At 40.9% G+C, this 23381-nt stretch overlaps 3 protein-coding genes across 25 annotated transcripts; 2 read left to right on the top strand and 1 right to left on the bottom strand.

Moving 5' to 3' along the window:
• The first annotated feature begins 542 nt into the window (after window positions 1-542).
• Window positions 543-3609, top strand: LOC122530721 (glycine-rich cell wall structural protein-like). Of its 22 annotated transcripts, none has more exons than XM_043657953.1 (6): window positions 543-636; window positions 1065-1606; window positions 1805-1853; window positions 1950-1979; window positions 2067-2997; window positions 3215-3609. In XM_043657953.1, exons 1-6 carry the CDS (start codon window positions 573-575, stop codon window positions 3360-3362), a joined length of 1764 nt encoding a protein of 587 aa, XP_043513888.1. In that variant the 5' UTR covers window positions 543-572; the 3' UTR covers window positions 3363-3609. The 22 variants fall into 22 exon arrangements, with proteins under 22 accessions (XP_043513888.1, XP_043513891.1, XP_043513883.1 ...); XM_043657956.1 differs by having other exon boundaries at window positions 1065-1853; window positions 2067-2093; window positions 2406-2997; XM_043657948.1 differs by having other exon boundaries at window positions 1950-2997.
• A 2352-nt stretch (window positions 3610-5961) lies between these two features.
• On the bottom strand, window positions 5962-14021 carry LOC122530708 (collagen alpha-1(I) chain-like). 2 transcript variants are annotated; one of them, XM_043657902.1, is made up of 7 exons: window positions 13759-14021; window positions 13160-13204; window positions 12482-13081; window positions 9837-12305; window positions 7264-7881; window positions 6315-6446; window positions 5962-6117 (listed from the first exon to the last, which is right to left on the bottom strand). In XM_043657902.1, the coding sequence occupies exons 1-7, from the start codon at window positions 13838-13840 to the stop codon at window positions 6080-6082; spliced, it is 3984 nt and encodes a 1327-aa protein (XP_043513837.1). In that variant the 5' UTR covers window positions 13841-14021; the 3' UTR covers window positions 5962-6079. The 2 variants fall into 2 exon arrangements, with proteins under 2 accessions (XP_043513837.1, XP_043513836.1); XM_043657901.1 differs by having other exon boundaries at window positions 12482-13069; window positions 13759-14017.
• Window positions 14022-15960: 1939 nt separating this feature from the next.
• On the top strand, window positions 15961-22579 carry LOC122530714 (serrate RNA effector molecule homolog). The gene is made up of 16 exons (XM_043657916.1): window positions 15961-16113; window positions 16479-16617; window positions 16732-17001; window positions 17268-17462; window positions 18595-18661; window positions 18734-18981; window positions 19046-19218; window positions 19297-19428; window positions 19491-19735; window positions 19832-19972; window positions 20059-20286; window positions 20390-20560; window positions 20625-20887; window positions 20971-21246; window positions 21337-21459; window positions 22220-22579. The coding sequence occupies exons 2-16, from the start codon at window positions 16496-16498 to the stop codon at window positions 22296-22298; spliced, it is 2733 nt and encodes a 910-aa protein (XP_043513851.1). The 5' UTR covers window positions 15961-16113; window positions 16479-16495; the 3' UTR covers window positions 22299-22579.
• Window positions 22580-23381: the final 802 nt, after the last annotated feature.

Genomic DNA, 23381 nt, shown 5'->3' with positions numbered 1-23381 from the left:
ACGATTTTCATTTTTATTCGATGGTGCCAGCCTGCTGGTAATAGCTATTGACATTGCCATTTGCACAGCCGAGTGAAATTTCCAATGACGTAACGCCATCATTTTGCTCCGTCTCGATCTCCGTACGCGAGAACGTGCGTAAGGATCTCGTGCGTGGCGTCAAGGATTTTTCACGACGACGATGCGGAAGACGAATGCTTGAAAACAAGTATCCTTCGAATTTTTGTTTGATTTCCAGTGTCGAACAAACAGACACTGTTGTTCCCGAGATGAACAATGTCACAGCTGACAAATGAATTAAATTTTCGTGAAACTTGGATAACGAGGAAAAAAGAAAAAAAAAAAAAAAGAAAGTAAAACACATGGTATAATGTAATATAACGTGATTGGACGAGGATTTCGAAGACAGCACTCGTTCTTTTTTTTTTCCTTTGCTCTCGTTGAACCGTTTCAACGCTTGGAACTGCGTTCGAAGAAGCGGCAGGAAGAATCGCGGGAAATGAGGAGTGGGAGGAACGATATAAAGATCAGCGTTTTGCAAACGATCGGGATAGAAGAATCGATCGGACATCATGCCGAGATATCGAGCCATCGGCATTTTCGCCTTGCTGGCGCTCCTCTGCGTTCACGCACAAGGTACGTTCTATTTATCCATTAAATATTACTCCTCTCTCCAGTTGCAAGTCCAATCTTCGTCTAACTTCTATCTCCACCCTCCCCCCCCCCCCCCCAAAAAAAATTGGAAACACGAAGAATTAAAAGTAATCGCCAATCACTGCCGAATTTCACACTTCTTTGGTCTTATTTATTATTATTATTTATTTATTTATTATTATTATTTATTAATATTATTATTATTATTATTTATTAATATTATTATTATTTATTATTTATTTATTATTATTTATTAATATTAATATTAATATTATTATTTATTATTTATTTATTATTATTATTTATTAATATTAATAGTAATATTATTATTATTATTATTATTATTTATTATTTATTTATTATTCATTGCATTTAGGTTCAGCAAATCAAATAATAATCCGTCTGTTTAGCCGCAGAGGCCAGATCGAAACGTAATCCCCATGGATCCTACGACGGGAGTAATTTCGTGAAATCTCTCGCTGGCCTCGGTGGATTGGGAGGTGGATTGGGAGGTGGATTTGGCGGAGGATTTGGCGGAGGATTCGGCGGCGGTGGCGGCGGCGGCGGCGGAGGTGGTGGCGGCGGATTTGGCAGTGGCGGAGGATTTGGTAGCGGTGGCGGTTTCGGTGGTGGCGGTTCTAAGGGAGGAGCCGGCTGTCAGACTGGCGGTTGCGGAGGTGGCGGCGGTCCTGGAGGATATGGTGGTTCAGGATCTGGTGCTGGCGGACACGCTGGTTCGGGAGGAGGTGGTTGTCAAACGGGAAGTTGCGGACGCCCTGGAAGTGGCGGTCCTGGAGGATATGGTGGAGGCTTAGGATCTGGCGGAGGTGCTGGAGGATTCGGTGGTTCAGGAGCTGGCGGAGGTGCTGGAGGATTCGGTGGTTCAGGAGCTGGCGGAGGTGCTGGAGGATACGGTGGTTCAGGAGCTGGCGGAGGTGCTGGAGGATACGGTGGTTCAGGAGCTGGCGGAGGTGCTGGAGGATTCGGTGGCCCGGGAGCAGGTGGTTGTCACGGTGGAAGTTGTGGAGGTCCTGGAGCTGGCGGGCCCGGAGGATTCGGTGGTCCAGGAGCAGGTGGTTGTCGCGGTGGAAGTTGTGGTGGTCCTGGAGGTGGCGGGCCCGGAGGATTCGGTGGTCCTGGAGCAGGTGGCGGCTCCGGAGCCGGAGGGTACGGAGGATCCAGTGCTGGAAGTCATGCGGGTGAGTTGACTTTGTACAAGATTGATTGCATTTTTATATAAATACCAGCTGCTTCGAATTATGTGACTGTTGCTTTGTAATTAAAATTATTGTCAGGATCCGCTGCAGTAATAAAAACCGGCGCTAGCAGTGGTGCTGGTGGATATGGTGGTGTGGGCGTTGGACCTGGTGGCCACGGTGCACCTGGTGCCGGAGGTGGACCTGGTGGATACGGTGGAGCTGGTGCCGGAGGTGGAGCTGGTGGATACGGTGGAGCTGGTGCCGGAGGTGGAGCTGGTGGATACGGTGGAGCTGGTGCCGGAGGTGGAGCTGGTGGATACGGTGGAGCTGGTGCCGGAGGTGGAGCTGGTGGATACGGTGGAGCTGGTGCCGGAGGTGGAGCTGGTGGATACGGTGGAGCTGGTGCCGGAGGTGGAGCTGGTGGATACGGTGGTGCAGGTAGTGGAGCTGGAGCTGGTGGATACGGCGGTGCAGGTAGCAAAGCTGGAGCTGGTGGATTCGGAGGAGCAGGAGCTGGTGGATACGGCGGCGCGGGTGGTGGTGCCGGGGCAGGTGGATATGGTGGAGCAGGAGCCGGAGGTGGAGCTGGTGGATACGGTAGCGCAGGTGGCAAAGCTGGAGCTGGTGGATTCGGAGGAGCTGGAGGTGGTGCTGGTGGATACGGCGGAGCAGGAGCTGGTGGATATGGAGGTGCAGGAGCTGGAGGTGGAGCTGGTGGATACGGTAGCGCAGGTGGCAAAGCTGGAGCTGGTGGATTCGGAGGAGCTGGAGGTGGCGCTAGTGGATACGGAGGTGCAGGAGCTGGAGGTGGCGCTGGTGGACACGGTGGAGCAGGAGCTGGAGGTGGCGCTGGTGGATACGGTGGAGCAGGAGCTGGAGGTGGAGCTGGTGGATTAGGTAGCGGAGGAGCAGATGGCAAAGGTGGTTACGGTGGTTACGGAGGATCAGGCGCTAGCTCCAGCGCCAGCGCCAACGCCAACGCCAATGCTTTCGCAAGCGCCAGCGCTAGCGCTAACGCTAACGCTCTTGCTGGTTCAAATGCGTATGCATCTGCTAGTGCAAACGCAAACGCTGGCTCCGGAGGTCCTGGAGGAGGATTCGGCGGTCTCGGCGGTCTCGGTGGTCCCGGTGGGCACGGATACGAGTAGGTTGAATCACCTAATCGCTAATAAATAGGCTCAAGTAATTTTTCTTAAAAGATAAAAGAAACTCGCCAACTCGTGATTGTCGGAAAGCCTCGAGCTATATTGAGTTTCTACTTTTTCTTTTTTATTTTCGACACGTTCGACTGAGCGTATTGTAAATTATTTGACTGATGATTCGAAGGAGACATTAATTCAATTTTTTGTTGTCGAAATTAGTATCTTCTCCCGCTCGGGCGACATCGACGAGGGAGTGAGTAAGAGCGGCACCGTGGATAAGGCCAAAGGTGTCTACAGCAGCAGCGGAGCCAGTCTCGACTCTTCTGGAAAAGGAACGTACAAAGTATCGGCTGGAAAAGTGGTTTAGACGATCTCGTCGAGGGGGGAATATTATTCAAGTCCTCGCTAACACGATAAGAGGACCAGCTGAAGTTTGATCTGTGATCGGACGTAAAAGAATTTGCACGACTCATCGGAGACTTGCCCGAAATTCATGGACCGTTGTTCTTAACATTTGTTGTATTCACGAATGAATAAAACGCGCGAGCGAGTCTCTTACGACTTTGAACATTACGTAATCTGTGCAGTTCGAATAAACGAATCATTCCTATTTATTTGCGTCTATGAAATGTTACTCGATATATCCTCCAACAGTGATTTTTCCACGCGTACGTGCATATCTTCTCTCGGCGATAAAGCCAAGAGAGAGGAATGTTTTTTCTTCTTTTAAATTATTAAAAGATTATTCCATTATTTATTAAAATTTATTCCATTCTCGACTTCCCTGCGTATTAATTTTTTTTTCTTTCGGTTGTTCCGAACTACAAGAATAAAACTTATGTAATCGAATGTATAATTCACGTGATTTCTTATCGTTAATAATATAATGCATCGTATATTTTATATGACACAATCGATAAAATTATCATTCCAAAGCTGTTGGATACAACGGGGATCTCAGATTCTCTCACAATCGATGTGATGTTATGAATAATTCACAAATTAACACACAAACCGCTCTATCTTTGGCTGTACATCGATGACACAAGTGCTATTTCTATATACATATATATGACGTGACGTTTAAATTCATAAGTGAAGCCACGTTTATCGCTCTAAGATGCTGTTATACAATTCGTTCGAACGTGAACTAACTGTTCGTTAAACTTCATCTCATGTCGGTGATATTTAAAAATTTGTCGTTTCTTTGCAGTGTAATTTTTGCTTCATTGCTATAGACCACCATTTGTTTTATAATTGTTTCAAATTTGAACGCTGATGACTAAACTGATCTTGTCATTTGACCAATGTCGACAAAGATAATTTTTTTATTGATTATTTCATACTTAACAGCGATACATTATTGTTGAATCACTTCTTTCACGGCATACTTCTTGCTTCTTTGCTACAGCCCATTGGAATTTATCTTGTAATTGTTTTGAATTTCAAAGCTGATCCTGTCATGTGACCAATTGTCGTCGAACATAATCTTTTTATTGATCCATTATATTAATATATTTTATTGATCTACTATGGTAATCTTGAATTTTTTTATCTTTTAATCTTTTCGTTACCTAACCTCTTGCGCTGAAATGATGTGCTACGCACGTCGAGAATTTTTTGTCCCAAAATTCCAAGTATTTTCTCAGTTTTAAGTATATTTATGTATAACCCAGGCAAAAAAAGTAATAAATTTATTATTTCGTAATAATTTCTATCTATCTACAGTGATGTCATACCGACGAGTTCAAAAAAGAAGCGACGTGTTATTGTATACGGCTTGGTCACTCGTTATGGTCCGCAGTCAGTTGCCAGTACAAGTGGTTAACCTCTTGCGCTGGAATGACGTGTCACGCACGTTGAGAATTTTTTGTCCCAAAATCAATTTTAAGTATATTTAAATATACCCAAGGCAAAACAATTAATAAACTTATTACTTCTTAATAATTTCTATCTATCTACAGTGATATCGACGAATTTAAAAAGAAAACGACGATTTATTGTATACGGTTTAGTCGCTCGTTATAGTCCGCAGTCAGTTGCCAGTGCAAGTGGTTAACCTCTTGCGCTGGAATGACGTGCCACGCACGTCGAGAATTTTTTGTCCGAGAAACTGCAATATTCTCTCAGTTTTAAGTTCAGATTTCAATATAATCCAGACAAAACAAGTGATTAATTTATTACTTCTTAATAATTTCTATTTATCTACAGTGATATTATATCGATAAGTACAAAAAGAAAGCGATGATTTATTGTGTACGGTTTGATCACTCGTTATGGTCCGCAGTCAGTTTCCAGTACAAGTGGTTAACTTCTTGCGCTGAAATAACGTGCCACACGTCGAGAATTTTTTGCTCCAAAATTGCAATAGTTTCTCAGTTTCAAGTGTATTTAGGTATAACCTAGGCAGAACAAATAATAAATTTATTACTTCTCAATAATTTCTATCTTGTGATGTACCGACGTGTTCAAAAAGAAAGCGACGAATTATTGTGTACGGTTTGGTCACTCGTTATGGTCCGCAGTCAGTTTACAGTACTAGTGGTTAACCTCTTACGTCGAGAATTTTTTGTTCCAAAATTGCAATACTTTCTCAGTTTTATATTTAAATATAACCAAGGCAAAACAAGTAACAAATTTATTACTTCTCAATAATTTGTATCCAGTGATGTCATACCGACGAGTTCAAAAAGAAAGCGACGATTTTATTGTATACGGTTCGGTCACTCGTTATGGTCCGCAATCAGTTACCAGCGCAAGTGGTTAATAGCGACATATTATCGTAACTGTTAAATTGTTACTTAACAATACATCCGATTCATCAATCATGTATGTCATTATCCGTTAGACATCGGTCGATCGCAATCTCCATATAACAATACAGTCGCTTCGAAGAATTGGCATTAATTATCGATTAATTATCAAGCCGCGCGTGTAGGATCAGGTGTAAAAAAAGACAGTAATCGTTTTCGTACATCGATTTGATTGTATCGTAAGCGACGAGTAAATAAAATAAATTACAAATAGATGTACAAACGAAGCAAAGTGAAAAAAATTGTTCTCGTAATTCGGCGAATTCATAGGTTAGCCTTTGACGAAACTCGGTTGCGAACCTGCCCAGCCTGAAATATTATTTCAATATACGATTATTTTTTTTTAATATACGAGTAAATATACGATTAAAATATACGATTATTCTCTGATTATTTATATATAATAATAAATATATAAATATAATTATATATAAATTGATATATAATTATATGTTATATATATATATATATATCGATACGTATAAACTTTGATTTGCAAAACTTACTGTTAGCGCTGCTTGCCGCATAAGCTGATGCACCGCTGGAGGACCAAGCACCGCTTCCGGCTTGACTCGCCGCGTTCGCTCCGCTAGAAGCCCAACTTCCGTCGTTTGCTTGTCCAAAAATTGGATTTGTTGCTGAAAATCGAGAGACTGTTGAGAAATTATTTTCGAATGCAATTCTTATATGAATTCTTTTTTTATAACATAATCGTAAAAATTGCAGTTTGAAATGAACAGTTTACGATAAAAATTGCAATTGTATCGTGGTCAAAGTATAAAGTATGAGATAAGACAGATTTTCTTGGTTCTCAACTGAATGTTTCATGAATTTTTAAATAACATAATCGTAAATATTTATTATAATCGTATCGTCATATATACGACAAACATAAACGTAAAATACTAAAGTATAAAATGAGTGTCAGACTTTGGTTCTCAATTGAAAGTTTTATGAATTTTTAGTTTCATGAATCATTACTTTATCAAACACATCACGTACAAATATAACGTGGACGTACGTGTGTATAATAATACACGCAACTGTTGAAATATTATACAATATCAAAGACATCAAAAATACGATGGAATCTACATATAATTGTCTCTAATTTGCCTTTAATTTGTGTTTGATTGGTTGACCACAATTGATTTGAATTATCGATCAAGGAGATACAACAACGTTGTATTATATTCTTAACACATTCACCGCTGACGTAAATTCACAATTCATTGCAATCACTGATCGTGGTTGCTGCTGATGTGATGCCGTGTTTTCAAATAAATCCAATAATAACAAATACTTTATCATTTACCTCGAACCACGTCGAGTTCTATTTATAGAACTTTGAAATATAATATAACTTTCAAAATATTGTGCGATCGCGAATGCATTGATATCGACATATAAATATAATACAATGTCAAAATTGTTCAAGGAAAATGGACGAAATACCTCCTGCCCCGGAGTTGGAAGAGGATTGTGAACTGCTGAACGCTCCAGAGAATGCGCCAGGGAAGGAACCGCCGCCGTCGTGCCCGGTTTGCCCGAGTTTGTCACTCGCGAATCCTCCCAAACCGATTCCAACACCTCCCCCGCTTCCCGAGCCGCGTGGTGCCGCTGATGGACTTTTCATCGCCGAGGAACTCGCGTCGTCGATTGGCCCTGAACTCCAACTCGAGCCAGGATAACGATCCGAAGGTCTGACGCTTCCCTGTGGAATTTTATCGCCGAGGAAAGGATTCACGTTGGTCTGACCGAGCCCGGTATTGGCCAGGTCGTTGCCTGGACTCCAAGACGCAGATCCTCCAGGCGTTGGATCAGGAGGGTTATCGATTTCGATGTCTCCCCTTCCGTGCCCCGATTCTCCGAGGAAAGGATTGTCCTTGCCGATAGGCTTGGTCGTCTCTCCTCCGATTGAAACGACGCTTTCACCAGCTGGATTCGATGCTGCCCCGCTACCGACGTTGCTCCAAGCTGCCGCTCCTGCGAACGCACCAGCGATTCCTGGTTGCAGGAACGGATTCCCAAGACCGATCGGTTTGCTAGTAGTTGTAGCTGCGAATTGGCCACCTAAAATAGAATCAATTTTGGTAGAGAATTAGTTGCGAATACGAAAGAAAAAGGAGAGCAAGTTTCCTCGTTAGTTACCAACATCTATTGGATTACGTTGGTATTAAATTAGTTGCGAATATGAACAAAGAGAAGTGTAGATTTTCTTGTTATTAATGTATATTCATTACTGTACTAATGTATATTGATTACTGGTATCAAATTAGTTGCAAATACGAACGAAAAAGGAGAGTAAGTTTCCTCGTTAGTTACCAACATCTATTGGGTTACGTTGGTATTAAATTAGTTGCGAATATGAACGAAAAAGAAGCGTAAGTTTCCTCGTTAGTTACCAATATCTATTAGATTATGTTGGTATTAAATGAGTTCCGAATACGAACGAAAAAGAAGCATAAGTTTTCTCGTTAGTTACCAACATCTAATAGATTATGTTGATATTAAATTAGTTCTGAATACGAACGAAAAATAAGCGCAAGCTTTCTTGTTATTTACCAACATCTATTAAGTTATGTTGATATCAAATTAGTTGCAAACACGAACGAAAAAGAAGAGTAAGTTTTCTCGTTAGTTACCAACATTTATTAGATTATGTTGGTATGAAAATTAGTTCCGAATACGAACGAAAAAGAAGAGTAAGTTTCCTCGTTAGTTACCAACATCTAATAGATTATGTTGGTATTAAATTAGTTCCGAAAACGAACGAAAAAGGAGAGTAAGTTTCCTCGTTAGTTACCAACATCTATTAGATTATGTTGGTATTAAATTAGTTCCGAATACGAACGAAAAAGAAGCGTAATTTTTCTTGTTAGTTACCAACATCTATTAATATATGTTAGTATCAAATTAGTTGCAAACAGGAGCGGAAAGAAGCATAAGCTTTTCTCGTTAGTTACCAACATCTGTTAGTATTAAGTTGTGCATACGAATGAAGAGAAGTGTAGATTTTCCTGTTATTAATGTATATTGATTACCATCATCTATTAGTTTATTTTGGTTTCAAATTAGTTGCAAATACCAACGAAAAAGAAGCGTAAGTTTTCTCGTTAATTATCAACATCTATCAAGTTATGTATTAAATTAGTTGCAAACACGTGTGAAAAGAAGTGTGAGCTTTTCTCGTTAGTTACCAACATCAATTAAGTTATTTTGGTATCAAATACGAACAAAAAGAAGTCCAAATTTTCTCATTAATTACCAGCATCTATAAATTAATTTGGTATTAAATTAGTTACAAATACGTAGTGACTTTATAACTGATCGAGGGCCGAAACTAATCAGCTAAGAGAGCCGGTGTATAAGAATGGGGATCATATATGTATGTATATCGCTTGTTTTGTTTGAGCAAGTTTGACGCGGCTGCATGTAAAGTAGCGTACAGTTGGCATAGGTCAGAAATCTGGTCAGCCATGAGGTCACTACTGTACAAACAAAAGGAAGCTGAAGCTTTCGTTAGTCATCAGTACCTATTAGGTTCTTTTAGTATCTAATTAGTTGCAAATACAGATCAAAAAGATGTCTAAATTTTCTCATTAATTACCAGCATCTATAAATTAGTTTGGTATTAAATTAGTTACAAATACGTAGTGACTTTATCATTGACCAAGGGCTGAAACTGGTTATCTAAGAGTGTCGGTGTATAAGAGTGGGGATCATGTATGTATGTATATCGCTTGTTTTGTTTGAGCAAGTTTGACGCGGCTGCATGTAGCGTAGACTGGGCATAGTGGTCTGAAGTTTGGTCAGCCATGAGGTCACTACTGTACAAACAAAAGGAAGCGGAAGCTCTCGTTAGTTATCAGTATTAGGTTGTTTTAGTACCTAATTAGTTGCAAATATAGATCAAAAAACGGTAAGTTTTTTTCTCGTTAATTACCAGCATCTGTTCAGTTATTTTAATATCAAGTTAGTTAGCAAACACGAGTGAAAAGAAGTGTAGAAGTTTTCTCCTTAATTACCGTGGGTCATTCCAATTAGGTTAGGAATTTTCCCATTTAAGAAGGGATTCGATGAATACGATCCTCCTTCTCCAGGAATTTTATTGTCAACGTATGCCGGTCTGATCGAGCCAGAGGTGCAGTCGCTACTTGTACCAGACGTACAATCTCGTGAACCGCTTCCAACTCCCACGGGAAATCCGTCGAACGGTTGAATTGCACCAGGAATGTTTTGCTGAGGATTTTGTGAAAAATCAGTTGGATACGCTTGGAAACCCCCTACTGGTCCGGAAGTCTTGTTAACGCCCACTGGAAGACCAGGTTGACCACAGGGCTTGTAATCCGGAGAGCCATTCAGATTTGTTCCACCGCTACATCCTCTCGCAGCTCCGCAATCTTCAGCCCCACGTGTGCAACCGACATTTGTATCTTTTGGTAAAAATTGGTAAGGAGACTTTGTCGTTTCGGTACCACCAGGCTGATAGGATGGTTTTATTGTCCCAGGACCACCGTAAGGAGCAGGCTGGTAAGAAGGTTTCTTTATTCCAGGACCATCATAAGGTACAGGCTGATAGAAAGGTTTTGTTGTAGTGGGACCACTATAAGGAGCAGGCTGATAGGAAGGTTTCACTGTACTGGGACCACTGTAAGGAGTGGGTTGATAGGAAGGTCTCGTTACCCCAGAACCATCATAAGGAGCAGGCTGATAGGAAGGTTTCACTGTGCTGGGACCACTATAAGGAGTAGGTTGATAGGAAGGTCTCGTTATCCCAGAACCATCATAAGGAGCAGGTTGATACGAAGGTTTTGTTGTACCAAGATCACCGTAAGGACCACCGTAAGGAGTCGGCTGATGGAGAACTTTCGTCGTACCGGGTCTACCATAAGGAGCAGGCTGATGAGAAGATTTCGTAATGCCTGGACCATCATAAGGAGGAGATTGATAGAAAGGTTGGGTTGTACCAGGACCACTGTAAGAAGAAGGCTGATAAGGTTTCGTTATTCCTGGATCATTATAAGGAGCAGGTTTCGTCGTAGCAGGACCATCGTAGGGAGTAGGTTGATAAGAAGGTTTCGTTATACCAGGACCACTATATGGAGTAGGTTGGTAAGGAGGTTTCGTCGATCCAGGTGGATTGTAAAAACTAGGCTGTTGGACAGGAGTTGTTTTTACGACACTGTAGGGCGCACTTGTAGTGGTGCGAGGTCTAACTCCCACAGGACTTCCTGGAGCAGGCTTTACGTCTATATAGAAGATTTTGCTCTCTCCGTCTTTAGAAGCATCGAATTTTGGTGTTGTATCTAAAGGACGTCCTTTGACATTGGTGTGACTAGGCTTGTGAGATCCGTAAGGAACGTTTCCACCCGAAAAGCCTGGAGAACCTAGCAACGGTCCGGATGAGTACGTTGGAGTTGATGGCCCGCTCGTAGGATGACCAACTCCTGATCCCGTGGATGCGTATGCCACGCTCGAACTTACTGCGTTTGCCACAGCATTGAAGTTTGGAGGATTTCCCGGTCTAGTACTTCCTGGAAATTCTCTGTACGGTCCTGTACCGAAACCGGAGTTCTCTTTTGGCGCTCCACTGTCAGGACGTTGTCCTTGACCTGAAGACCCAAAAGGACTGCCTTGAGGCGCGCCACTACCAGGATGTTGTCCTTGATCTGAAGGTCCAAAGGGACTTCTTTGAGGCGATCCACTGCCAGGACGTTGTCCTTGACTTGAAGGCCCAAAGGGACTTTTTTGAGGCGTTCCACTGCCAGGATATTGTCCTTGACCTGAAGATCCAAAAGGACTGCCTTGAGGCGCGCCACTACCAGGATGTTGTCCTTGATCTGAAGGTCCAAAGGGACTTCTTTGAGGCGCTCCACTGCCAGGACGTTGTCCTTGACCTGAAGGCCCAAAAGGACTGCCTTGAGGCGATCCACTGCCAGGATGTTGTTCTTGACCTGGAGGCCCAAAAGGACTGCTTTGTGGCGATCCACTGCCAGGATATTGTCCTTGATTTAAAGGTCCAAAGGGACTACTTTGAGGCCCTCCATTGCCAGGATGTTGTCCTTGACCTGAAGGCCCAAAAGGACTGCCTTGAGGCGCGCCACTGCCAGGACGTTGCCTTTGACCCGAAGGCCCAAAAGGACTGCTTTGGGGAGATCCACTGCCAGGACGCTGTCCCTGACTTGCAGAAGAATCGTACAGAGATCCAAAAGGGCTAGTTTGGGGAGATCCACCAGCAGGATGTTGTCCATGTTCCACACTGGGTCCATACGAAGGCACAACAGAACTGTCGCGCGGCCTCGTTCCATCGACCGATTTATCGGCGCAACTGGTGTCGTAAGGGCTGTTGGAACATCCTCCGACAGTTGGAGATCCCCGAGGGTTATAAACTGCCGTAGGGCCCCCGGCGTAATCGGAGGGAGCCTCTTTCTGAACGTTTGCAGGATTAAGTCCAACGAACGGCAGTTGTTTCACGGGGCCAACACCGCCGGAACCTAAACGATAAATCGACCGACACGTATTGAATTGAAAATCGCGATTCTTCCTCGTGTATTGGTTTTTTCGCAGCATCTTCTGTTTCTCGACGCATCGAACAATTTATGCAAATGTATACGCGAGTGTTTCTGCATTGTCATCGACATACAAATCGGACGTAAAAATTCTAGCTAACCTTGAGCGCAACCGGTGCCACGCTGATAACCGCCAGAGCATTCGGAACCAGTTTTTGATCCACCGGCGTCGGCTGGCCTCGCTGCACCCACGTTCGGCAAATTTCCAAACGGCTGTGAACCCGCGCCGTCGTCGAATCCTTGATTCCAAGTGGGTTTCGAAGGAATTCCAGGAGCACCGGCGGTCCATCCTGGTCCAGGCTGCTGACCAGAGTCTCCCTGTTTGACCGGAGGACCACCAAGAGTTCCTACACCGCTCGCACCACTGGGATTAGGCGCTCCTAACTTCTGCACGCCCGGAGGCGATCCTTTATTTCCATGATGTCCGTGATCATGTCCTCTGTATTGTCCATCGTCGTAGCAGTCGTCACCGTCTTCTTTGTCATCCGGTTCAGCTTCATCCTCCCAGCCCTTCTCCCAGTAATCGTCGTCCTCCCACTTGCACTTGGAGCAGCCGGCATTTCGACGATTTCCATCTGCGTTCGGCCGATTGCTGCCGTCGTTGTCGTAGCTGCGAATTCCTTTGTGCCCGTCGTGGCTTCCGCTTCCAGGAAATGGCTGCCAGGCATCTGCGGCCGCGTACGCGCTACCTGCTCTCCCCCCCCAAACACCGAGTCGATGAAAACATTTAGCGAAACCTTCTTGGAAGCTTCAAACGCTTGCTTTTTCACGGTACTTACTGTACGCTAGGCTCCCGCCGCTTCCGTCGTTTCCTTTGTACGCACCTGGAAAACAACAGGCCAGAATTTAGAACATCGTCGACTGCTAGAATAATATAATTGAATTTTTATTTGTAACATCTTTTCTGATAATTGTTGATTAGTTCCTTCACGATTTAATATAACGTTGTTAAGTAAGTTCGTTGTAATTTTCACCTTTAAAGGATTCTCAGAATGTCAGATCAATTTCTATAATTCTAATGTAACAATTTTTTTTTTGTAACAAGATGTCTCCAATGTTTTTCATCGTGTCTACAAATTCCTTTGGATTTCTTAGATTTCAACAAGACGTCTTGCCAATGTCAATATTATAATCGAGATTTTCTTATTTATTCACTTATTAATCTATCAACTTCCCTTAAACCTCTCTAGCACATTTTATACAGCTAATTGTTGAATTAATTAGATTAACAATTTGTCGTCTAAATTTGAACATTTAAGAGACCCTGTGACAAAAAACTTAACTTCCATGTCCTTGTGGCTGCAATTGCGTAAGGCGAAGGGAAGAAAAAAGAAAAAAAAAAAAGAAGAAGACGATGAACCTGATGATGATCGATTACCTGAACCAAGAACGACCGTGGCGATCAGAAGGACGAACACTGGCAACCGGATTGACATCCCGATTTCAATGATCCCGATCATCCTTAGATTGGACGTCACGCTCGAGTCCTTGATCGCTCGATCGCGACCATCTCCTCCATCCGAGACGATACTTCTATATATAAGGATACCCCCGGCGGTGAAAGGAGGCTCTCGTGCCGGAGCATCATCCCCGTCGTGCGAAGAAGCGAGTCCGAACGTGGGTGGCAATGAGTAATAATCGTTCTACCGGACTGTGTGTCCGCGTGACAGTGTGCACAATAAGATAATCGACCACGTCATCCGACTTTAGGAGTTTCCACGAGAGTCGAAACGATGCCTCTCACGTCTTCCATCCGAAAGGGAGAAGAGACGAAGTAGATGCCGCTCTCTTTCGAATTAACGAACACTCCTTCTCCTCTGTTCTCCTCGACGAACAAATAAATAGCTTCGCCAATTTGACATTCGTCTGCTCCTCTTGGCGGAGGGAGAAAATTTTTATCTTCCTTTTTTTTTTTTTNTTGAGAAAAAAAAAAAAAAAAAAAAAAAAACAACAACTCGAAGGGAAAAGGGATCTCTTCGTTTTCCTTTCGCACGTGGTAAATGTGTAATTCTGTATCCGATGATTGTGATTTCGCTCAATGTTGCACGGCAGACGATACCGCGAACCGCGTAGAAGAAAAATCGACGATCAATTGCTGCCGCATGATCGCAGAATTATTTATAGAATAAGCGTTAACGGCATGCGTTTCATCAACCGTCGATATATCCCGGATGGGAGATTGATATCGGATTACGGGAAAACCGTAGATTTTCAGCTGCTCAACAGTTTTCTATTTTTTTCTTCTTTTTTCTTTTTTTGAAAATAAAGTGCCGCGTGCACAGTCATGGAGCAAATGCCAGTGAAACCGTCCGTCTTGTCTGTAAACCGACAATTAGTCACATGCTGCCACTGTATATCGATCGTATTGGCAGATTTTTCTGTTTCGAATTTTTTAGCACCTTGTCGACCCACGAGGTCGTAACGTTGATTTTTCTGCCGATCTACCGCCAAAGACAGAAAGAAAAATATAAAGTAAAGTCACAAGAAAATGTATATATATATATTTACAAGTGTCTTTAGTCAATAGAAAAATGAACTTGAAAATATAAAATTAGAAATATTGATTTGATAGAAATTATAATTAAATATAAAATTAGAAATACTAATAAATTAATTTTATTAAAATAAAAATCAGAAATTTTACAAAAAAGTTAATTAATAATTTTATATTAATAATTAATAATTTTATAAATATTGTAAATATTAATTGATAATTTTATTAAAATAAAAATTAGAAATTTTACAAAAAAGTTAAACTCTATGAAAAATAAAACATGTATATATATTTTTTATATTTATATATTTTTTATACATATATATGTATATAATTAAACTTATCAAGAACCATTTGTGCAGCAAATACAAATTATTCTTACCTTTAAAAGTCGACATAATAATTGCTAAACCAGATATCCCGGCTCAATATTGCAACTTTCCTTAAAAACTGTAACCTTAATGTATAAAATTCATATTCTCCTTTATTCTGTTATTTTAGTTCCACAGATATAGCTGTAACGAATCTTAAATGAGCTTAAATAAAAAAAAAAAAATAAAGACTATTGATATTTTCATGTTTCACTAAATATTATAACATTTACTAAATATTGTAACATTACTATATAAATATTGTAATATTTACCATATAAATATTGTAACATTTACTATATAAATATTGTAATATATCTCTCGGCGCCAGACAAAAGAATCTTGGTCGAAGCGTCGATTCTGATAATTATTCACATAAATCGTGTATGTTTCGCAACATTCGATCGAACACTAGCTCGAGACTGTTGGCATTCAAACTATAGAAATAGAAAATAAAAACAGGACAACATACATGACCTTACAACGTATTAAATGTTAGAAAATAGAAATAGAGAACAAAAACAGAGTAACATACGATCTATACGATGTGTTAAATTGCCAGATAGTTGAAATTACGCGAAAAATATCTACTGGTATAGGCGATACTACCGATACAAGTCTGAAGCCCGTTTGAATTTCGCGCCACTCGAACGGAAGGCAAGTCGACGCACGAGTGCGTTATCGATTGCAGCGATCTGACGCCGCACCTCGTAAAGAATAGTACTTTGGTAACGCACGGTGGCAAGAGTGCCTCCATGATGGAGTTTTGATTTCGTTCGTCGGTATAGTTTGAGTGGGTGAGTGTTTTTATTTGTGTTTCAGTTCCTTTGACTCGGACAGGTTACTTCCTCGGTTGTCACAGCACGACGTAAGTCACTAGATTACAGGTAATTTTAACAGCCTGTTGTAAAGAAGCAGACTGCCGCTTCGTTGGAACGAATTTTGTTCGAAAAAAATTTCCAAATAGTCGATATCTCTGCAGCGTGTACGTTCGTGAATGTTTGTACGTGGCGCAAGTCTAACTACGTTGATTGAAATAACGATTTGTTAACTACGTGCTGAAAGATACGTGTGTGCCCCGAGTGCGTACTTAACCTGTTTTCTGTTTGGGACCAACGATTCCAGAGAATAGTGCCAGTGTTTACGATCGAGTCAAGTCGTTGCGAACTTGTATCTTGTATCTTGTTTGTAGCATTGGATTCTTTCTTACTTACTTGTATCTTGTCTGTTTAGCATTAGCTTCTTTCATTATGGGTGACTCCGACGACGAATATGATAGGAAGAGAAGAGACAAATTCAGAGGGGAGAGAACCGAGTCTTACTCCAGAGAAGGTCGGCGAGATGATAGAAGAAGAGACGATTGGGTGGATAGGTAACTAATTCATTCATAGATGTCAGAGTAGACAGCGTAGACAACATAGACAAGCAACCACACTAGGCAGGCAAACAATCCCTTGTAGTTGTAACGACAGAGTGATTATTTCAGAGAGTGGTCTAGCAGACCTAGACAGCGTCCGGACTACAGAGAGTACCGTGGAGGCGGCGGTGGAGGACGAGACAGATATAGTCCTGGCAGGTCGCAAGAGATGGCCCCTCCGATGAAAAGAATGAGAGCGGATTGGGACGACCGTCCGAGATACGGGCATGATTATTACACCGGTGGTGGAGGTGGCGGCGTGACTTCCTGGGGCCCTGATCATTATCCACCTCCCCACCATGGTAATCATCACTACGGAAACCATGGTAACAGTAACAGGTTTGTGTTTCTTATGTTTTATTTTTCATATAGATTTTCTTTTTTTCTTTCTTTTTCTCTCTCTCTCTCTTCCTCGTTTTCCTTTTCGTTTTCTTCCTTTTTTGTGAATTTGCTCTATGAACGCTACTGTCATGAAAAAGAGAGGTTGTATCATGAGCATGCAGAAAAGGAGTCGGTTTACACCAAGATTGTTGGCCCGATTGAGGTAGCGTTCAAGTGTTTCGCCTGCACGGCTGATTGTAAGTCCTGTTCCATGTTCTGTGTAGTCGAGAAGTAGCTGGCAACTTCAGCAACAGTAACGTCGAGACTCAGCCACCGATGATGTCTTTCAAAGCGTTCCTTGGCACTCAGGAGGACTCGATCACGGACGAGGAAGCTATTAAGCGATATAACGAGTATAAATTGGAATTCAGGAGGCAACAGTTGAATGAATTCTTCGTTGCACACAAGGACGAGGAATGGTATATTTCATCTTTTAGTTTTCAGTGATAACGGTCTCAAAATCATCATCCTAACACATCGTGTGAAGCTCAGCCGTACTTGAATGTGGATATGAAAATAATTAATTTCTACAGTGGCTCGGCTGTTATTCACCTCGTTGAACAGTAGTAAACTTGTAATCCACGTTCCCGAAGAAATGCATCACGTTTGTCACATGATGAAAGTTGTGTCCACTGTAGAAAATAATCTTTTGATCCTAACGAACTTGTCAAACTGTCTGTTCGGGTACGTTTGCTTAGAAAACGTATGCACACGTACGTCGAACAGAAGTACGTTGGGGTGTTTAGTAGTTTTATAATTTTTGCTAAATTGCAGACACAAATTTATCGATAATTGCAAGCAATATGACCAGCTCTGTCTATCCCTACAGCGTACAGCCAGCAACACCTTATGTCTTGGGCACGAGTCACCTCGCTCGTTTATTTTTGCGTACGATATTTTATGCATATCGCGTTTCGCGCATCGGAGAAGACTCGAGGTTGCTATTATGTAGTTGAGCAAAGATGCGAGCTGGGCGCGCAAAGCCCAAACACGCTCGCGGTAGGCCGCGTTCTAAACCCGTTTAATTATTTCTGACATAATATATCGTTACAATAGACCTCTGAGTCGACGAGAAAACCGAATGCGAGTAGAAATATCAGACTCTATCAGGTGAGGCTTCATTCTGTAACTGACAATGTTGACAAGTAAAACTGATAATTCGTAAAATAATCGTTTCGAGGAAAAGGATACAATAATAATCACTTAGTCACGAAGAATGATTCGCTCTAAATATGGATGGGATACGTAACAATTACTGCTATATCTCTTGTTCAGCATCTATCGCGATAAATTTTTCACGATTACGTAAATATATGTATACACACATATACACATATATATTTGATAAAAAGCACACTCGTGCTTACGCGAACATATATTCTCGGTATAGAATTATATTGAGGATTTAGTACAACTAACTTAATTCTAATGCACTTTTCTCGAATCTATGTAAATGATAAATCCACAAATTGTACGTCTGTTTGCTTTAACTGATAAGAAATTTATTTCAAAACTGATTGAAATATCGCGTTCTTTCATCGATTCCGTCAGGTTCAAAATCAAGTATCATCCGGAAGAGTCGGTGAAAAGAAAAGAAGAACAGGTGGCAGCTCTTAAGGTATGAATTGTAATATGTATTTTAATATCCATCGACTTTGTTATTTTTACCACTTTTTTTTTTTTCTTATAGAAACGTGTCGAAGTGTTCCTGGAAATGCTCCAAGTTGGAGAGATAGATAAAGTATCGGTGGATGCTGATCAAGCCGATGTTTTGCTGCATCTGTTGGATGCAGTGGTTATTAAACTAGAAGGCGGTACGGAGGAAGATTTGCAAGTCTTGGACGTAAAACCGGCAAACATGATTGCAATTAAAGACACAGTCAAAGACAAGGAGGATGGAAAAAACAAAGCTGGCGTCGAGAAAAAGGTTGATAACAGGTATGGATAAATATTTGTTAAAAAATGAAAAGAAAAGATTGATTGCAATTGTATTGATTTGCAGCGACGCGACCAAGGTTGATGAAGTTTCACGAACGGAAAAGAATTTGAAGAATGGACAGACCACTGATGCCGAGATGAAAAGTGCAGAGAAGGATGAAACCTCGATGGAAGAAATTGAAAAGACGGAGGAGAATATAGAAGAAACAAAAAAGGAGGATAATGCGGATAGCACGGGTATTCGTTTCGTTTGTTAAGTAACGTGCGATGCTTATCGTTCTATTGTCTTTCTTTTTTCTTTCAACTTTGATACAGGTAAACCAGAGGAAGTTAATACTAAGAAGAGGAAACGAACCGATAGTAACAGTAGCAGCAGCAGCAGCAGTAGCAGTAGCAGTTCCTCTGGCAGCGACAGTAATAAACCGGATACGTCGAAAGCAGAACCTCGTACGTAGTTTCGTAAATTCATCTTGAAAGTTTCAATTACTTCTTAACTGAATTCGTTCCAGATACAACTGGAAAAGTGGATGTCAGCAACGAAAATACTGATGCGCAAGATAGTAAAGAAAACGATCGAGGGACTAAGGGAGACAGTGAGCCGCCGCCAGAGGCAAAAAAATCTGCCATGGAACCAGAAGCAGTGATCGATCTAGCTAGCGAAGATAAGGAAAAAGAACCCAGAGCTTTGCACAAAACCAGCAGTATCTTCCTTCGTAATTTGGCACCTACGATAACAAAGGCAGAGGTCGAAGCGGTTAGTCGTTGTAATTGTATCTACGTCGTATACATCTGTTTGTTGGTTACATTTCCCTAGATAAATGTGTGTTTGGTTTAAAAAAAAAAAAAATAGATGTGCAAACGCTTTCCTGGATTTTTACGAGTCGCCATAGCGGATCCTCAACCGGAAAGAAGATGGTTTAGAAGAGGATGGGTGTCTTTTGAAAGACAAGTGAACATAAAAGAGATATGTTGGAGTTTAAACAATATTCGGGTATGTTAACCAACAGTTAAAGCGTGTGTAATAGGTATTTGAATAAACAAGAAGAAATTAAAATGTTACAAACATATTGCTTACAGTTGCGGGACTGCGAACTTGGTGCTATAGTAAACCGAGATCTCTCGCGTCGTATACGCACGGTGAATGGTCTAACGTCCCACAAACAAATAGTCAGACATGACATCAAGTTGAGTGCTAAAATCGTGCACAATCTGGACAGCAGAGTTGGTTTGTGGAACGAGGAGAGAAAAGACGATAACACACTGACGAAACAGGATGACGACAATAAAGAAAAAAGTATCCAAAATGTACATAAAGTTGAGCAAACTATATAAGACAGCGACTAATTTACACGTATAGATAGTGCTTTGTAATGATCTCGTTGAAATATCTTGACGTATGTTTCTACAGGCATTTGGATTGTCGTCTAAAAATCCAGTGTTGAAGAACATAACCGACTATCTGATAGAAGAGGCATCGGCCGAAGAAGAGGAATTGTTAGGAATGTCTGGTGACAAAGAAGAGGGTCAATTAGGTGGTGACGGAGATGGTCCAATTGAAAGAGATCCATCACTCATCAAGGTACGAAATGTAGATAAAGTTTCTTTTTCTTTTTAATTACTCGAGTGATTGTTTTCCCTTTTAGGTATTAGACAGGCTGATACTTTACCTGCGAATAGTTCATTCGGTCGATTATTACAATCACTGTGAATATCCAAACGAGGACGAAATGCCAAATAGATGTGGAATAATGCACGTTAGAGGATCTCCTCCTACCGCTAAAGTGACCATCACCGAATTGTCCGAATACTGTCGCAATTTCGAGAGTAAAATGGCAGCATTCTTGCAGCCAGTTGCGACCTTGTCGCAAGAGGAGTACGACAAGTTGGGTGCTAAAAATGCCGAAGCGTATCCTTTTTTATTTGTTTTTTTCTTTTGCACGTTGCGTAGAACTTTCCCCTGTTTATTATCTCCTTGACGTTTTAAATCAGTGAAGTTGAAAAGTTCGTTCAAGCCAATACCCAAGAACTGTCGAAGGACAAGTGGTTGTGCCCACTTAGCGGGAAAAAGTTCAAAGGGCCAGACTTCATTCGGAAGCATATTTTCAACAAGCACGCGGAGAAAGTGGCAGAGGTGAAAGCGGAGGCGGAATATTTCAATAATTACTTGAGAGATCCAAAGAGACCACAGCTACCCGAACATCCGGGAAACAAAGCACCTCCGAGGGAGAGCATACGCGAAGGTTTTACTCCTTATGGATGTGCCACGTAAGTTTAACTTAGAACTTGTTAGTAGTATTCGTGGCACGTTGCACGACTCGTTTACTGATCATTGACTACACTAATTTGTTATTGAAGATTTGGAAACTACGGGCCTGGTTACGGTGGTAGCAGAGGAGGTTATGGTTCGAGTTATGGAACAGGATTCAGTGGAGGATTCGGAATGCCGCGTTCCAACCGCGGTGGTTTTAATCGAGGACGGTAAGGCACTCTTTTCCTTCGAATTTTACGCGTCTCACTGATACTGTAATAAGTCAGCCTCTAGTACAACGAAACGCGTTACAACTTTCGAGGGCTTGAAAAAAAATCGATCACTGGCGATTTTCCTAAATTCTTTTCCCCTCCGATATATTGAACGTAGTGATACGGTATTTTACAGGGTTGCACCGGACTCAACTTCGAGGCCTATTATTAATTATAACGATTTGGATCAGCTAGATATGGACATGTTCTAAGTTTTACTATTTCGGGTTTCTTACATACGGAATTTAAAAAAGAAAAAAAAAAGAGAGAGAAATTCTCCAAACAGATATCCGATTTTCGTGTCAGCAGATTTATATCTGGATTATGTAACAGAGAGTACTTTCGAGCAAACCGTCCAATTAACCGCGATGTGTTACAAAAAAAATCAGCACACTTCCTGCTTTTATCGTTGGCGAGTCGTGTATATAAAGAAAGAAACGCATATGAGAATATCTTTGCGTTCTTTGGCAATGAGAATTCTTATATCGCGTTTCTTTGCAAAAACAAAAAAAGAGAAGCAAGATCGATAGACGCTGCAATTTTATATGCCGATGAGCAGCAAATAAAATCATTTGTTTCTATTTACGTGTGCTTTATTTTTTACATCCCATGTTTCCGTTCGAATCCTATGTCCAGTTGGTCTGTCGTCGTCAATTATTTTCACAACGAGCACATTGCCGAAAACAGCATACAGATTAATCTTTATCAAACGTTGCAGTGGCGGCGGAGGAGACTTTCGACCAGTGATTCATTACCGCGATCTCGATGCACCAAGAGAGCCGGATGAATTTCTCTAAACAACCTCCGATGTAGACGAAAATTCGAAGGGACGAGGGAAATATACATTTGGAAGCGTTGATCTTTGTGAAAGCAATATCGAGATGTGCGTATGATATATCTGTGTATATAAAGATATGACATAGATAAGATATACATATATATACAGAACTTGTATACAGGATGATTCTTAAATGAATGTCTATACTTTGGGTAAATCTGTACCGTAAAGTAAAAAAAAAAAAAAAAAAAAAAATCGTCACACAGATCTGTATATTCCGCATGCATTAGTTTTCAAATTATACGTAGATGATTGAAGAGAATGTCCACTGTTGTGTGCTTTCTCCGTATATGAAAAAAAATATTTATCGAGTCAAACAAAACTCGACGCAATTTAAAAACCTGTATCGTATATCCTGCATGATCTGCAAGAAAGGATTCAGGGTGGATCTGAGATTATTCGAGAGATAATTGGTATTTTCGAGTGAGTGCAGAATTCAGTGTCAAGGCATGAAGTAGCGTGGCAAGTTGAGACGCAAGGCGAATATTTTCTTCAATTATCTACAACTCAAAAATAAATTATTTAGGGCATATTTTACGTATACATACATATACATGTAATATATATATTACCATAATTTAATATATATATTACCTAATATATATATATATATATTTATAATTATAATATATATATTACCTAATATATATATATATTTATAATATATATATTACCATACTTTATATATTTCAATGTTACTTGAAATGTGGACGTGCATTTAACAATCATTCTGTACATAGACTTTATACATACGTATTTGTATACAAAAATATATACGATTCTAAGTGTGTATAAATAGCTTACTAGTAGACAAATGCACTTTGTTTAAAACGAAGATCTCCTATTTAGTAGCACATATATATACATACATACATATGTAAGGAAATATTATACTTTGTTTGTAACAGAAAGTACAGAAAACAATGTTCTGTCTGATTGACGAGCAAGACAAATACAGTAAAAATTGACGTTTGTAGTCTCTATCATATACGATACAATAATAAAATATATAAATATCGTTTCCTAAGTAATTGCACTCTTA

This window comes from Frieseomelitta varia, unplaced genomic scaffold (assembly GCF_011392965.1).
Source record: "Frieseomelitta varia isolate USP_RPSP 00005682 unplaced genomic scaffold, Fvar_1.2 scaffold_353, whole genome shotgun sequence".
In the NCBI taxonomy this organism is placed as follows: domain Eukaryota; kingdom Metazoa; phylum Arthropoda; class Insecta; order Hymenoptera; family Apidae; genus Frieseomelitta; species Frieseomelitta varia.
Note: the sequence above shows the minus strand (reverse complement) of the source record. Positions and strands in the feature narration are given on the sequence as shown.